The sequence below is a fragment of the Martes martes genome, assembly GCF_963455335.1.
Source record: "Martes martes genome assembly, chromosome: 9".
Classification (NCBI taxonomy): Eukaryota; Metazoa; Chordata; class Mammalia; order Carnivora; family Mustelidae; genus Martes; species Martes martes.
This window is the reverse complement of record NC_137896.1, coordinates 59,330,445-59,347,570: the sequence shown is the minus strand read 5'-3', so window position 1 is coordinate 59,347,570 and position 17,126 is coordinate 59,330,445. Positions and strand designations below refer to the sequence as shown.

At 41.0% G+C, this 17,126-nt stretch overlaps 1 protein-coding gene across 2 annotated transcripts; it reads left to right on the top strand.

The window, feature by feature from the left end:
* The first annotated feature begins 7,380 nt into the window (after window positions 1-7,380).
* On the top strand, window positions 7,381-13,940 carry NMS (neuromedin S). Of its 2 annotated transcripts, XM_080814457.1 has the most exons (6): window positions 7,381-8,619; window positions 9,943-10,020; window positions 11,115-11,150; window positions 11,752-11,793; window positions 12,867-12,916; window positions 13,792-13,940. In XM_080814457.1, exons 1-6 carry the CDS (start codon window positions 8,524-8,526, stop codon window positions 13,844-13,846), a joined length of 357 nt encoding a protein of 118 aa, XP_080670583.1. In that variant the 5' UTR covers window positions 7,381-8,523; the 3' UTR covers window positions 13,847-13,940. The 2 variants fall into 2 exon arrangements, with proteins under 2 accessions (XP_080670583.1, XP_080670584.1); XM_080814458.1 differs by lacking the exon at window positions 7,381-8,619 and having other exon boundaries at window positions 9,472-10,020.
* The last annotated feature ends 3,186 nt before the right edge of the window (window positions 13,941-17,126 follow it).

Genomic DNA, 17,126 nt, shown 5'->3' with positions numbered 1-17,126 from the left:
TTTTATTTTCTATTCTGAACATCTGAGAAATGTGTGCAAAGTGTGCAAAAGAAACAAAATCAATTTGATATGAATAAGAGCTACCACATAGGTTTATTTGAAGAAGGTATGTTTGTGCATAGAGTATCTAGTTTATGGTAGAGTCAGACCAAAATTAAAAAATACTTATTGATTGACAGTAAAACTGCCACAAACCTTTGTTATTATGTGTGTTGTGTCTAAAATGTCCATAAGTAATTGTGTTTAATACCATACAGATAGGTGGTTTATGTTCAAAAAACAGTCATTCATGTTTTCCTATTCATTTAGTAAAGATTTGCGGTTGGACAGTGGGTGCACCCACTTCAATACAAAGATATCATCTCTTCCTGGTATTTGAAGACCTTAGGTTATTCTCCTTGAACTAAAGTGGTAAATACTGTAATAAGCAAATCTCAGTTTCTTGCTATCTCAAGGAAATAGACAAATTATTATGGTGATACAGTAGTTTATAATTCCTACTCACTTATGAATTAGAAATTTTTGGCAAAATACCACATTTTAAGTCATAAACAGTCTATTCTGAGCAACTCCCACCAAAAATTATTCTTAAAACTTTCATTCATTGAAAAAAATGATATAAGATGACTTAGGTAAAGGATTAACGTGTTTTAAGCACATTGTAAACTTTCAACAATTGTTAGTTACCTCCTAATCCTTAAAAGAGCAAAAATTAAAGATAAGCATGATGATAAAAGGATACTTGATATATGCCTTATATATCTGCAAGAAAGAAGACTTCTGCAAGAAAGAAGACTTCATTCTTTCTCCTTTCTAATCCATATTCAATCACAAGGAGGCTCTTTAAAACTTTTTTATTATTGAAGTAGAGTTGACACACAATATTATATTAGTTTCAGGTATACAACGTAGTGAATTGACAGCTTTATACCTTACACAATGTTCACTATGGTACTATGGTACCATCTGTCACCATATGACATTATTATAATATTTTATATTAATATTATAATATATTATAATATTATTCCCTGCATTCCTTATGCTATACTTTTTATTCTATGACTTATTTATTTTGTAACTGGAAGTTTGTGCCTCTTAATTCCCTTTTATTACTTCACTCTCCCTCCTTCTGGCAACCCCAGGTTGTTCTCTGCATTTATGTCTATCTGTTTCTGGGGTTTGTTATTGTTGCTTGTTTGTTTTGTTTTATAGATTTCACATATAAGTGAAATTATATAGTCTTTATCTGTGTCTAACTTATTTCACTTAGCATAATACCCTATTGTTAAAATGTCCAAACCATGCAAAGCAATCTATAGACTGAATTCTCTGTCAAGGAAGGTCTTACTACAAAAAAATGAACACATTGACTAAAATCCTAGACTTTTACAGACATGACTGGGCTCAGATACCCTTATGTCTAAATCCCTGCTCTGCATCCTTTATGGCTTGGTGACCTTGGCAAGTTCCTTGTTGTCTCTCATCCTCAATTTTCCCACTCATAAATTTAGGATAATAATACATTCCTTATGGATTTTCTGTGAGAAGTGCATGAAATAAATTATATGAAATCCTAAATAGGAGCTCAGTATATGAAATATTATTATTACTAATAAACACTGTCATATTTTCTTGCATACTGATATAATTTGAAATATTTAACTTGTTCATGGAAATGAGTCTGCCTCAAGGAGTCTAATTTCCAACCATGATTTTTAAAAAATCTATGTGAACTTTTGAGTTTCTTGTAATATTATATCTAGGACTCCGAATTTTGTTCTCAGATGAACCAAAACTAAAATATCTTTTGTTAATGGTGGAAAATAAACAGCTTCTTAGGAAATAAGACTTCGTCATGCAAGAGTATATAGATTTATGTCCAGTTCTTTGATTAAAAAAAGAGAAAAAGCCTTTCCAGCTTTTTCTCAAACCACTATAGAATAACAATTATGACTCTCCACTTTTTATTTTTATTGCTGGATTGAAAAAGATGACTCTGTACAATGCCTACACCAGGAGGATATTATTCTACAAATAAGGGCCCAGTGTGACATTTATGAGAAAGCCAGGGTCCTTCTGTGCAAAACTGATTGGTGCTCAGCCAGTGGGCTCCAAGGCATTGCAAATAAAGGTACCTTTTCCACTGGGCCTGATCAGAAGCAGGGCAGAGTGTTGCCTCTGCCTATGAAACTTCAGGAAATTCTCCAACTCCTGTACTAGCAGACTACATCTGTGGTCAACAAAGAGAAACTGGGCTTTGAAGATGAAGCACTTTGTTCCTCAATTCCCTTCCGTCTTGGCCATCTATTGCTTCTGCATGGTACAGATTCCCTCTTCAGGTAAGGGGACCCCTTCATCAGACTCCCATCTAGCCCAAGCTCTCAGGAAGACTGAGAGAGACCTTGATCCTTCAGGGCAGTTCTGGAGGGAGTCAAACATTATCCCCTCACCTACAACCATTTCCACCCTTTTGAAATGGCTTCTCATTTGTCTCTAATCTTTAAGAAAGGGTGGACAGAATTAGATGCTGCAGCCTTTTACCAAAAGAGACAACTTTCCCTTGTGGAACTCTATTTAAACAATTCTTGACTCAGGGCTGTCCCAAAGATGTGCCACCGAAACTGTGAGGGATATGATTTGGGACCCCAATATTTTAGCCATCTATACTCTGGGAATTCTGACGAGAGGAGAACAGAGACAGTGAAACTGTGTTTACAGACCCAAAGACTGAGGATTGAGGGACAGTTGGAAAGGGGTGGGGAGGAAGCAGAAACAGGGAAAAAAAGAATATTTTCATAGCCTTTCTGTGGTCTCCCAGGAGGCAGGCTCCCAGACAGACCTTCAGAGACCCCGAATCTTCCTGGGTGTGGACGCTGTCCGAGGTGCTGACTGGACAGGGATGTTGCTTCATTAACTTCTGAGAATGAGTATGATTGCAGGAAACGAGGGTGGGGTGGGGTGTGGGGACAGTTGTCAGAATGTGCTACCCATTTCAAGGTAATTTGCCAAATGATGCAGGGAAGCATGTAATGGTAGCTCCAACTGGAAGCAGGAACTATTTCAAAATTTCAGATTTTGCCATTAGAAAGTTGATCTAGGGGTGTAGAAAATCTTTAAAAATATATTCAAACAGAAAATATATTTTGAACAGTATATTTGTTTTGCTATGTTCTGTAGTGTAATCACAAAACCTAAGCATTGTAAAGAAACTGGGAAGTCATTTAACCTTTCATGGAGAGCAGGGATCTATGATTTCTCTATTTGATTAATTTCTGTGATACCCAACTTACTACCAAACTAAGAGAACAACTAGCTGCCTCTTCCGGGGTCCAGTAGAATCTGTTTGTGTTACACTTTTGGGAATTTGTTATTATTTTTTATCTGTCTATATATTTATATCCACCTCCCTCTTTTCCTACTTGATTTTATGTTTCCCAAGAGTAGGTCCCTATGGTCTTTATCATTGTACTGTTAACACAGAACCTCTTTATAAATCCTTATAAGATTTGTTCAAATTACTTTGCATTTTTGAATGGCTCCAATCATCAAAATTTTCTTTACACTAATCCAAAATCTGATCATATGTAATCCTCTAACCATTAGCCCTAGTTCTATCCTTTGGGAATACAGAAGAGTAGTAATATCTTGTATTGATGGCAGTTCTCAAAATAACTGAAGGCAGTTAGCATACATGTCCTAATTTTCCTCTTTGCCAAAGAGGACTATTCTTAGTACTTCTAACTCAACTACATATTCTATCATTTCAAGTAGGATTATCACCTTTCAAAGCTTGGACACTATTATTTCGGTATAGCACAAGATTGCCTCAGCTTTTTCTTGGCTCCTAGAGAGATTACAGGAAGTAAAATATCAGTATTTTAGATCTATACTACTCTTGAGCCATATATTCCCTGTCCTACATTTAAAAAAATCTAAGTTCAGGGTTTTGCATTTATCCCATTTAATTTCATCTATCCAATTGATTCCTTCAGTTGCTGTATTAGCTATTCTCCCAAGTGTTGTATCATGCACCAATGAGATGAAGACTTCATTTAAGTCAGCTAAAGATTGACTGGCATAGGGTGCCGCTGTGTGCTGGTAACAACCTTACCCAGAACCTACCCCTGAAGAGTCTGATGAGGCAAAGAGATGAGTATCTGTATTTCTTAAAAGTTCCAAGAGTGATTTTGATGCACATACTTTCTTTTTTTTTTTTTAAGATTTTATTTATTTATTTGACAGAGAGAGATCACAAGTAGGCAGAGAGGCAGGCAGGGAGAGAGGGGGGGGGCAGCAGGCTCCCCGCTGAGCAGAGAGCCCAATGCGGGGCTCGATCCCAGGACCCTGAGATCATGACCTGAGCCGAAGGCAGAGGCCCAACCCACTGAGCCACCCAGGCGCCTACATACTTTCTTGACACCATTTCCTGATAGTCTATCTTCATAAATTGCATCAAAATAAAAATTATATTGTACCCATGTATCTTTTCCCTTTTTCTGGAGTTACTAAATTTTATACTGCTAACTCCTGATAAATAAAAAGATACTGTTTTTCATTAATTTTAGTACAAATCTCAATTTACTGTTGGTAGGTAAAAGTGTGTTTTCTTTGTAAACCCTTTTAAAAATACTGTATTTTTAGAATCTCTATAGGTTTTTCATGATAAAGATTTAAAAATTAATGCTATGACTTCCTCCCCCCATTAACACTTTTATGATTTCTCATAATAGGATTTCCTCGACTTTTAGCTGATCCCCCAGATGGCTTGGATATCGTGCAGCTTGAGGTACACTGCTGTTTAGTAATGTGAGATTTTTTATTTAGTCTTGGCCTTGAGAATATCTTGTGGATAATGTTCATTTGAAATGATTTTAGGATCAGATTCTTGGATGCGGCAGGAACTCATGTTGCCATTTTCGTGGCCTCATTTAAGGCATCCTGAGGGTTGTGTTGAAATTCACTGCCATTGTATGAGAAGATAATGCAAAGTTCATAAATGGGACAATTTTAGAATTTTATGTGTGTTTTAATAGATTGCTATTGACTAAGGAATTTATACTGACCTTTGATTCATTCTTCGTATTTTTCTTTAGCAGCTGGCATATTGGGCAGCTCTTTCTAGGCAACCTAAGGTAAAAGAAAAATAATATATATGTAATAATTCTTTTATTTTTATCTTTATTTTTTAAAAAGATTTATTTATTTATTTGAGAGAGAGAGAGAGAGTCAGCACCCCTGTTAATAGGGGGTGCTGAGATCATGACCTGAGCCAAAATTAAGAGTCTAACTGACTAACTGACTGAGCAACCCAGGTGCCCCCATGTAATAATTCTTTTAGTTATAAGTGCACATGTTTATATTATAATTGATATCTGTAATATAAGCACATTTTTTGCTGCCTACAGGAGAAATCTGTGTGTGTGTCTAAGTAAGTGGGTAAGAATGCAGTTTTAGTAAATAACAAGTGAATCTCTCAAATACAAAATACTATAAACTACGGGTAGTTCGTGTATATTCTTACAATTATCATTATAATGTATACATGTGTAATTACATTAATTATGTATGTTATGACATATCGTGACATATGTTACAGATTGATACACTATAATATAATAGTTCTTCAAAAACAGTAGATCTCATGTAAAGGACCTAACAGTGATAGTAACCACAACAGAAATGTTTCCATGGATACAAAGTTGATACAAAAATCAACAAAAATGTTGATTCAATCAAAAGTGCAAGAGGGTGGTGTTAAGATGAAGTCCATGGTTCTGAAGCATAAACTGAATGTTTTCATGTTTCTCATGTTTTCACCTTGAGCTATATCTTTTCTTTCTCCTTCCCTTCTCCCAAGCCACAGCATACTGCATCCTGGCCACATTGAACTTTTCATTATTCCCCAAATGCACCAGGCCCTTATAACTGTGCACAGGCTTTTCCTTAGCCAAAAATACCTTTGCAGGCTGTGTTAGGAGCTCAGACTCTAAAACCAAAGTACTTGGGTTCAAAACCTCTATCTCCTTAGCTTTGGCAGGTTTCTTAATCTCTCCGTGTCTTGGTTTCCACATTTGTCCTATGGGAATAATTGTTATACTAGCCTCATAATGTCATTGTGGAGTTTGAGTGCTTGAATCTCTGTGGAGTGTTTTCAGCAGTGTCTAGAACACAGTAAATGACAGCACTCAAGTACCAGCTGCTACCATTGTCCCTGACGCAACTAATGGCCATTCCTCTAGACTCAAACATTACTTTCTCTCGCTTTTTAATTTTTTTTTCGCTTTTTAAATTTTTTGAAAGATTTTATTTATTTATTTGAGAGAGACTGAGAGAGCACAAGCAGGGGGAGCAGCAGAGGGAAAGGAAGAAGAAGGCTGCCCACTGAGCCAGGAGCCTGATGCAGGGCTTGATCCCATGAGCCTGGCTGGGATCATGACCTGAGCTTAATGGACTGAGTCGCCCAGGTGCCCCTACTTTCTCTCTTCAACCTCATAAGTATATCATGCCTGTTTCTCCTTATTTTCAGTTTATCCTTATGCACATGTCTGAAGAGAATTGTCATCTCTTATCTTTAAAACTAATCTTTACAGCCTTGCTACCCAGAGCAAAAATTTAGGGCAAAGATTCAAAGTTTTCCATCTCCTTGCTACTGCCTCTTCACATCACACAGGATAGGCTTCCCTGTCCCTCACATGAAGGCTGGGATGGTGTCCCCTGCAAAGCAGAAGTGGAAGTATAGCTGTCCCATGTGGGTTTCCCCAAGTGCAAGGGCTAACCTGGAATGAATTTCTGTCCACTTTCTCCATTTTCCCAAAGCTGGTCCTCTTTATCATTTTCAGTTATAGAAGAGCAAAATGTTGTTCAGTGAACAAAACTATCAATATTTAACATCAATTAACAGAGACATTGTGGCTCTCCCTTGTCTTGCTGCTGCATTAAAATAGGGCATTTGTCCTGTCACTTCCTCTCCTGGAACTCTGGTTCCCTCATCTATCCCACGTCCAGATGAGCTACCTGGGCTCTAAGTCCACTTCCCATTCTGGTCTCCAGAAAAGCCAGGTCTGTGCCTCCAGGGCACTTTTATCTTTAAGCAATTCAGAAAGCAGAGTTACATTCTACAAATAATGGCACCTGCAAAAAGTCTTCTGTTTTGTGTTTCTGGTGAGATCAGAATTTTAGATAGGAAAGGGAGCAATAGATTCTTGTCAATGCAGTTCTACTATTCATCTGTTCAAAGATAAATACTTACTGAGAGCATGCCGTGTGTTAAGTGCTAAAAGTTCAGTGCTTACCAAAACAGACAAAACTATCTGCTCTCAAGAAACTTAAGTTCTATTGGGGAAGTAAATAATAAATTAGGTAAGTACATTTTGAAATATATTTTTTCTCTCTAAAAAGAAAAAAAACTGAAGCAAGGAAGGTGCATATGAAATGTGGAGTTTGAGCACCTGGAAAAGCATCTTCATATTCCTTGTTATTTTTTGGCTTGAAACATAACAGTATAAAGCTGATGAATATGGTACATAAAATCAATTGTTTGCCCAATACATGTCCAGAAAACACACATATACTCACACACACATGACAGGGCAGGTGTGTGTGTGTGTGTGTAGTATACATAAGGATGGGCTGCTTCCCATGTAGAAACTTCACATTTTGTAAGATGATGTAATTGTATCAACAGCCACAAATTAAAAATGTTATTAACAATTTCTGTCTTGATTGAAGTGTGAGCTGATTAAAAAATGTTTCAGTGTGATTGAGATGTGAATGATCTATATTAGCCAGATCAGCATATTTAAAATATCTTTCACAGTAATCATCTCAAGTAATTTTACAAAATGCGGACATGGAAACCTGATTTATTATTTTGTAAGATGTCTTCTTCACAATAGGATCCTAGAGAAGAATATGCTGCAAATACAACCATCCCCACCTGTCATCTGTGCAAACAAGGGCGAGATGGTGCTCTAACAAGGATTTAGAAAGGAAGAGTTGGGCTTTCTACAAAAAGAGTGGAGGTTCATGTAGAAAGCTTTTTTTGCAGGGGGAGACTTGTGCCAACCCTAAAAAAACCCTGAATTCTAGAGTACACCCAGGAAAAAATTAAAAGTTGCTGTCATTAATTTTATTCCCATTCTTTGATGGTTACTGGGAATTGCTTATGGGATTGCTTCTATGCACTACAGAGCATGTTTTTCTCCCCAAGATTAGAAAGGTAAAATGAGATTCAGTCTGAAAATAATGATGTATTGCTGGCAACTTGCTCTTTTGTAAGACCTGGCATCAACTATAGTCTTATTAAGTTTGGATTTCATTTTAGACTGCCAATTTATTTCATAATATTCCATTAAATTCAATAAGGTCCATGGTGTAACTTATATTGAAAACCTCGTAAATTGCCTGCCTCAGTAAAATTCCATGTAACTTACCCTCACAATTCTCTTCCTAGGATGATCAAGACATATACAAAAGGGTGAGTACCACCCAGTCCTCTGGCAATGCAGGCATGTGAATTTCATGTTATGTTGTGCTAAACTCAACTTTTTTTTTTTTACTCAGTTTTTATTTCACTACTCCAGAACTCAGAAGCCTATACATCCAGTTAAAAGTAGGGTCAGTATTTTACTATACTCATCCTTCTGTAAATGTGACTGTCGTCTGCTTGTCTTTTATCCTATTCTAATTAATATATACAAATAAGTAGAAAAGCTGGGGGCTTGCAGACACTGTCTGTGTAATAGCTTTCTAAGAGCTTTTTCCTGGGGCTTCAGGGATTTTCTCTCTCCCAGTCTGGGCTGGAGGTGGTAGGAGGCTGACAGATCTGAAAAGTTAGAGAATATATTCCAGAAAAGGAAAAATAAGTGAGGAGTAACTTTTTATTATGCACTTTAACAGATGTTTGAAAAAGACCTGATAAATACTGAGCTCAATTTACATTTATCGTATTACCTTATTTTTATTTTAAAAAGTGCTTTGTGACGTGTAAAGTGCCCTATCCCAGATAGCGATCCACACAAGGGCACCTTCTGTAGCCATCACTGTGTATATGTGTTATGGGAATAATATGGGTCGCCTTGTTGTTATTAGAAACTTGAGTTACTCTCAGAAGCAGGTTGTGTAAGTGAATTTCTGCAGGGTATGATTTGAGGAATATTAGGACGGTCACAAAATACATTTTTTAATTCAGGGGCTCTGTTACAGTAACTGAAATTCTACCATTCCAAAGTCACTTATTTATATAATCAAGGCTTTCCAAGTCTTCAAGAACACCTTTATAAAAATACTAGTAAAGTGTTTTTCCCTAAGAGGCATAGTCTCATCTGTAGTGTAGGTTTAGGAATGAGGATTCCAAGTGAGGATGAGGATAGTATCAGGAAGGGCCAAGGGCACTATAAAGGGAGAAAAGACAATGGAAGGAAAAAGATAAACTCCGTGACACAAATGAACCTTTACTCTGAGCCAAAATACTCAGGGAGGGTTCACATAAACTGGGTATAAGACACAGGTATGTATGTCTGAATGTGTGCAATGTGTGCCACAGTCACAGACAAGAAGGAAAAACAGGAAAAGCAAACACTTTGGGGAAAGCACATTCGGGATGCTGTCCTTCCGCTTCCTCCCCTGGACTAGGAGAGAGGCCTGGAGCGAAAAAGGACGGTGCACTCCACCCTACAAGGACAGAATACTTGGGGAGAAGGCAAAGAAAAATCTGATTCACTCTAAGGGAATATTTGTAAGTCGTGTGTTGGAATTGTAACCTGCTATAAAGGCAATCAGTTCTTTAATGAAAACCTAAAAGTTTCAAGTTTAGGCATGGACATGGATTTTATTCTGGACATCCAACCCGTCTAAGGGAGGGCATGGAGAGGACAGCATAGCCTGGGCGGCGTCCTGGCAGGCATCCGACCCCCCCGCCCCCTGCCCCCTCTGTTGCAGTTTCCTCCCGTGCACCCGTTGATGCGCATGGCTGCGCAGCTCGCCAACCGGAAGGTGAAAAGATTTCTGCAACAGCGCGTAGGTGCTTTCTCTTGGGCCCTCTTTTTATGCCACCGCAAGTTCACTTTACCGTGGTAAATGCGTGTGGTCGCTGGGTGCTGGGGGAGGGGGGAACAGGGATTGGGGGGGTAGGGGCGGGGCGGGGGGGTGCTCACTTGCACGCTGTCTTTGAATCTCAGCCTCCACCTTGGGAAGGAGAGCTGGCCCAGCCTTGGCCCACAGTTCCCTACTTTGAATCCCACAGACTGGCTGCAGGGCCCCGGAAGGCCCCTAGGATAAAGACGTCCTCTTCTCTTCCGCTCTCATCTTCCGTTCATTTCCTGTTAGTTTCCATGCTGTTTTTTCACTTTCTCCGACCATTTCTCTTCCTCTTGACATGGACATTGCCTTGGTGATCCCCTGGGCTCTCCGTTGTTCCTCCACCTGCCCTTTTGTCCTATCTCAGAACTTTGTTTCTTTTAAATATAGTTCTTTGTTTGTTTTGTTTTGGGGTTTTAAAGAAATTACCAGCTTCAGTAATAAGTATAGTTGTTCGAAATGCCCATCGAAGTTTTATTACATTGTAGCCAAAAAAGGAAGGAAGGAAGGAAGGAAGGAAGGAAGGAAGGAAGGAAGAAAAGAGTATTTCTTAGAGAAAAGAGCATTTCTTCGAAATGCTGAAACTCGTCCCAGTTTGCCCAGACCATTCCTAGTTTTAGCTCTGAAAATCCCCAGACCCCCAGAAACTGTTCAGTTCCTGGAAGATAGGTTGGTCATTTTAAGCACCTGCAGCAGTGTGTCTTGTCTGATCCAGCTGCTGCCTGCAGCCTTCCAGATTGTTGTTAGGAAGCTGCCAGGACATACCCTTGGACTGGGGCATCAATCTCAAGTTGACACTGTTGGGAAGAGCAAGCCAATGTGTCCATTGTCCTGGACACAAATGGTACCTCAATCAAGAGAACATGCCTGTCTTCCAGAACAGGCAATTATAATTGGCTACATGGTTAGCCCTTCCCTAACTGCTTTTTTGCATCCGATTTCTGGTACCAGGAGGCACAGGGTCACAGCCAACTGATGGTAAGCCTGGGGGATGCAGTTCCTGTTACATTAACGTGTGCCTCATTCACTCACAGGATTCGGGGACTGCTGCAGTGGATTTCACCAAAAAGGTATGGAAGGCCTGTGGAGAACCCAGCTCCACTCTTGCAGATCTGCAAGAGAAGTGCTTGGAGCTAGGCAATCTTGTCACCCCTTTGGAGCACTTCTGGAAAGAACTGGTGTCACAGTATGCCCCCTGAAAATCTTCTCTGAGGCTGAGAGTTTACTTGCAGGTTTTCCTGAGCTTGTCCTGAGGCAGTAAGGACTCACTGGGCAATGCTTCTGGCTGTTCATATTTCATCTCCAGCCTTGCGGATGAGTCACCTGGACCCATCTGTTCTTGAGGATTTGCTTTATGTGACTCAGGGGCCCACATGGCGATTGTGCAAACTCGGGGAGAGGTACTGCAGGTGCATAAGCCCCATCTACCAGCGATTTACTCTCCAAGTTGACCATGAGTCATCCATACCTCAGGACGTTTTTAAAATTCAGATGGCTGCGCCCCAACTCCAGGTAGTCAGTAGGGACCTGAGAATTTGCATTTTTAACTAAGTCTCAGGTGTCACTGATGCTTTTGGTTGGGGACCACAGTTTGAAACCTGCGGTCATGACATCTTCAGAAGACCTTGAGCACAAATTGGTTGTATAATGATTTATGTTTTTATGTTGCAGGATCACACTGCCACCTGGGGACGACCATTTTTCCTTTTCAGGGTATAGTATTCCATTTTCTCTGTTTTTAACCCCAAATCCCTTCTGGCATGCAGTTACGGATTCCTCCAGAATGAGCACAGCCCAGCACCCCACGGCAAGCTGGTGAATAATTATGGGGACTCTCTCATCCTTTCCTTAGGGGTGACTTTCAAAGTCTCCTCCTAGAAACTTGATGTTTATAAAAGAAAGGGTTCAGAAGGACATAGGCTGAGAGAACTGGAGCTCTGTGAGCATGAGTGGGTGACAGGAATGCTGCTGATGGACAGACATGGGGGCCAACCAGAATTGGTGTCTGTGTCCCTGAGCGTGAAGGTCCAAGATACCCTCAAATAGTATAGGCGCCATCCTCTTCTCTTCCCTTAGGGTCCTCAAACAAAGGTCAAAGAATCAGAAACTGTCTTAGTTTGTGATCTGCCACTCACTAGCTATGCTTTATCCCCTAAGATCCTCAAGGGTTTGCATCCAAAAAATCAGACTATGAATCAGATGGACTCCTGCCTCTCAAACTGTATTCTGCAGGTCACTGGTGCTAAGAGGTTACTCTGCAAAGATCAGACAAGTTTGGGAAACAGGGCACCCAACTCTCTTGAAGTTTACAGTACACACCAGCATGTGTGAGAAAGCTGTGAGAAACATAGTGCCCTCCATGTCTGAGCATGGAAGTTCTTCCACCTCCCTGCCTCCTGTGTGACCTATTAGTGGTGGTTCTCTAGAAAGTACTTTGAGAAACAGTGGGTCTCCACGATGTCTTCAGGGTGAGAAGTCCTGTAATAAACGGTTTGAAGACCATAGTGTCACATCAACAGAGGCTGCGGGGTGGAGGGGTGGGGGAGGGGACACTGTCAGGGCTGGAGGAGCAGCAAGGGTCCTGGGTTTCTGCCACAGGGGACCTACATACTAGCCCTGGGCAAGGGCTTCCCAGGTGAACTCCCAAGGAGGCTGCTGACATCCCAGCTGGGAGAACGAGATCTTAGGACCGAGTTGAGGAAGGGTCTGAAACCCAGAAGCAGGTTCCAGGCAGTTTTGTCTCAGTATCTGTAAGTTACTTCTTTTTTTTTTTTTTTTCTCTCCAGCCAAGGAACGGAAGAAACACTGAAGATAACACCCAGTCGGACAGTCCGAGGTCAGCGCCGTTGCAACTCTTCTCCTCCAAGCAAATGTGTCTGACTGAGGGGGAGTGAGAGGCAGCCCCAGGGGTGGCAGTTCAAAAGGAGGAGGGCCACGTGGAATATCGCGGGGGGGGGGGAGGCCCTCCATCCCCTCCCTTCCCTGCTCCACACCACAGAGACCCCTACCGCAGTCTGGTAGAAGATGTCCCGAGCACACATTGCAGCCTTTGCCCACTTGCTGGCTCTTTGCAGGGATCTCCAGTAGAAGCTATGAGGGAGTAAGAGCCCCATGTGGCCCAGCTGATCCTCAGGACGTCTCACCTGACCCTTCTGATGAGGGAAAAGCACACCCCCTCCCGGGCAGGATTGGCAGGGGAGGGGCAATACCTTAGAGTGGGAACATCTCTGAGGCAAGGCTACTCCCTCCGTTCAAAAGTGTTCTGAAACCCAGAGTTTAAATGTGTGGAGATTCTTGGTCTTCAGGCCTATGGAGGTGAAGTCCGTGTACAAGGGCAGCTCTGGGCCTCCTCTGCCTCTCATGATGGTGTGGTCCCGGGGACATGAGGTGGCTGTCCTTCGGAGGTGTCACGGCCTCCCTCCTGGAGCCTGATCCTAACCAGCCGGGGCCTAAGCAAGCCAGGGTACCTGAGAAAGCTGTCCAGAGCTCCCCAGCTGAAAGCAGGGGAAGAGGTTTTCTGAGGCCATGGCACTCAGCCTAAATGGCCCAATTAGATACTGCAAAAATAAATAAGTACCGATTTGGAGCATTTATGACTCGTCTGACTGAGGCATAATTTTAAAATATGTTGTACAATAACATGCCCACAGGCCTCTTTTTGATTCTGATAATGATTTGATCCAAGCACTGCATTTTTCTCTTCTTTTTCAGAATTCAGTGGCAAAGAGAAACTGGATCAGATAAAGAAATTGGGCAGTTATTTTGAACACATGTCAACTTTCTGTGAGAGATAAAAGATAATTCTCTTGCTCTATATTCACTAGAATATTCAGTTATATAAAAAATAAAGTAGCATGGACAAAATATTTTCATTTCTTATTGGGAAGTCTTGTGGGAGGGGGAATATATATTTAATATATATATTGATTAAATGTGCTGTGTTTGGCATTGTTTTACAATGCCCCAGATATCTTGTTGTTATTGAAAATTGAGAGCCCAGGCTAGGGAGAGACTGGCTGGCTTCATGTTCTGATTCTTTCACCTTTTAGCTGGGGGACTATGGGCTGGTCACTTCCCATCCCCGTGCCTCATTCTCCTCCACGGTAAAATAGAGTTGATAATAATAGTACCTTCACATAATTTTTGTGATGATGGAGGAGACCATCTATGAAAGGGCTTAGCGGGGTCGTACACAGTAAGTGCTCCATAAACGTTGGCTGTGATGACACTTCAAAAATGATTTTTATGACACAATTTGTACCAGAGCGACTTGCCCTAATGACAGCTGCTTCTAGTTCACTGACCAGGGACTTGAGGTTACAATACCAAGTTAACATATAACAATTACAGACCCCCTAGGAAACAGGGCAGCTTGGGCCACCTGGTGCATCCTAGGGCCTAGAAGCACAGACCACCTTGATTCAACCTCATGCTTCCGTAATGGTGTGAGCAGAGCACAGCCCTGGTGTGCAGCGCTCCAGCACAAGTCTGCAGGAACAATCTCAATCTTTTGAAGTGGCCAAGGATGGCTGTTTCTACCCCAAACCAAGCCCAAGGATCCTCTTCACTCAATCAGTTATAATTGATTCCACCCCAGTGGAGGATCATACACTTGGCACAGGGGCCATGGGCCAGCCTGGAAGATGATGGTTATGGGGGCAAGGGGTGGGCAAAGAGGGCCACAGCTTCTAAGGAACACCATTTGAGCTAAAAATTCTTCCTCTGCCAAGCTAGTCTCCCATGATGGAAGATGGAGACAGTCTCTGCAATCTCAGACATCACCTCATTCCTTTCCCCCACAATAGTGACCAGTGCCAATAAATCCAGAGAGGAAAGCAGACTGTGATTTAAGCTTCAGCTTCCACACTGTGACAACCGGTTCTCCCTGTGTACAGAGCTGGACTATTTTTAGCCTGGTGTCCTATGAAAAGGAAACTTACGATATCAATCTATCCAGGTGTCCCATCAAATAAGACTGAGTCCTAGGCCCAATGTTGGTCTCTAGAGGAAGAATGCCTGCCATCTTAGCCCTGATGGTCACTTTATAGGGAGAGGCCATGCCTCAGCCCACTGCCCAGGCCCCTGAGAGCCTCAGGAAGACCAGGGGTCTGAGGCTAGCCAGAACAGAATTTGAAAGGAACTCTCAGAACCTTGGAGTGGGCAGAGGCCTCGCTGATCATTCAGGCCCACCTTCTTGTGAGCTGCGAAGGAAAACAGCCCAGAGAGGCCAAGTGACTTATTCATGGCTACAAGGCGACTGTCAAGAATGTCCAGAACAAAGTTCACATTTTTCAGTTAAAGACTAATTGCTGGGGCACCTGGGTGGCTCAGTTTGTTAAGTGTCCTCCTTCGGCTCAGGTCATAATCCCAGAGTCCTGGGGTCAAGCCCCACATCTCCTTCTGCCCTTCCCCCTACTTGTGCTCTCTCTTTCTCTCTCTCTCAGATAAATAAATAAAATATATTTTTAAAAAAAGCCTAATTGCTTTCTTCACTCTGACTTTACTATCTCATATTAGTTTTCTAGGACCTCCATAACAAATTTTCTCAAGCTTATTGACTTCAAGCAAAAGAAATTCCCTTATAGTTCTGGAGGCCAAAAGTCCAACATAAGTGGATCATTAGAGCCATGTTCTCTCTGAAGACCTTAGTGGAGAATCCTTTCTCAACTTTTCTAGCCTCTGGTGGCTCCAGATGTTCCTCTTGGTTGTGCAGCTTAACTCAAATCGCTACTTTTGTCATTGTGTGCCCTGTCCGCCTTGTCTTCTCCCTTTCTTTTCTCTTACACAGACACTCTTTAAACACTGATAATGACACACAATTTGTTGCTCTTTTTTCTCCAGTTACACTTATATTAGTTCTTTTCACTGTAATCTATAGATCTTCTGTATTGTTCTATGAGTCTGGTATGCATTTTGGATATTTTCTTCTGATCTATCTTCTAGTTCACTTAATCTCTGTTCAGCTGTGTCTCTTATATTATTAAAGCCACCAGCTGAGTTCTTAACTTTGGTTATTATATTTTTCAGTTCTAGAATTTATATTTGCTAATTTCATTATTTTCCAGATTTCTGATGAGATTCTCAATCTTGTCACTTTTCTCCTTTAACATAGTAAAAATAGATTTTTTTTAGAATCTTTCTTGTGAGTAATTGTCTAGGTTCCCTTTATGTCTATTTCTCTGTTCACTATTATCTCAATTTTTGCTTGTTATTCACCCTTACTCTTTTTTTAAATACTTTTTTATTATGTTATGTTAGTCACTATATAGTACATCATTAGTTTATGATGTAGTATTCCATGATTCACTGTTTGCATATAACACTCAGTGCCCCATGCAATATGTGCCCTCCTTAATACTCATCACTGGGCTCAGCCATCCCACATGGCTTCTCTCCTCTCTAAAACCCTCAGTTTGATTTCTGGAGTCCATAGTCTCTCATGGTTCATCTCTACCTCTCATCAGCCCCCCTTCATTTTTTCCCTTCCTTCTCCTAGTGTTCTCCATACTATTCCTTATGTTCCACAAATAAGTGAAACCATATGATAATTGTCTTTCTCTGTTTGGCTTATTTCACTCAGCATAATCTCCTCCAGTCCCATCCATGTTGATGCAAAAGTTGGGTATTCATTCTTTCTGATGGTTGGGTAATATTCCCTTGTATATAAGGACCACATCTTCTTTATCTGTTCATCTGTTGAAGGGCATCTTGACTCCTTTCACAGTTTGGCTATTGTGGACATTGCTACCATGAACACTGGGGTGCATGTGGACCTTCTTTTCACTACATCTATAGAGTTCTTTGGGGCCCTGATGAAATTGCTGAAAGTTTTTCATGGGCTCCTCCATTGCACAGCCTTGACTCCAATGATGACAAACATTGCTGTCCAGTTTTTCAGTTTCATAGCTGCCTTCCTGAAGCCTTCAGATATTCATATAAGAAATACACTAGACCCAATGTTTATTTTACCTTTCTGGGTTTACATCTTAATCAGCTCTTGGCCCTATAAGTCTTAACTTACATGTTATCCTTCCTGATACCTATTT

Excerpts from the sequence above, each read along its gene's own strand:
- NMS (XM_080814457.1), top strand. The coding sequence starts at position 8,524 with ATGTTATGTTGTGCTAAACTCAACTTTTTTTTTTTTACTCAGTTTTTA. Across the intron at positions 10,021-11,114 it reads AAAGATTTCTGCAACAGCGC|GATTCGGGGACTGCTGCAGT; the intron begins GTAGGTGCTTTC and ends ATTCACTCACAG. Across the intron at positions 11,151-11,751 it reads CAGTGGATTTCACCAAAAAG|GATCACACTGCCACCTGGGG; the intron begins GTATGGAAGGCC and ends TTTATGTTGCAG.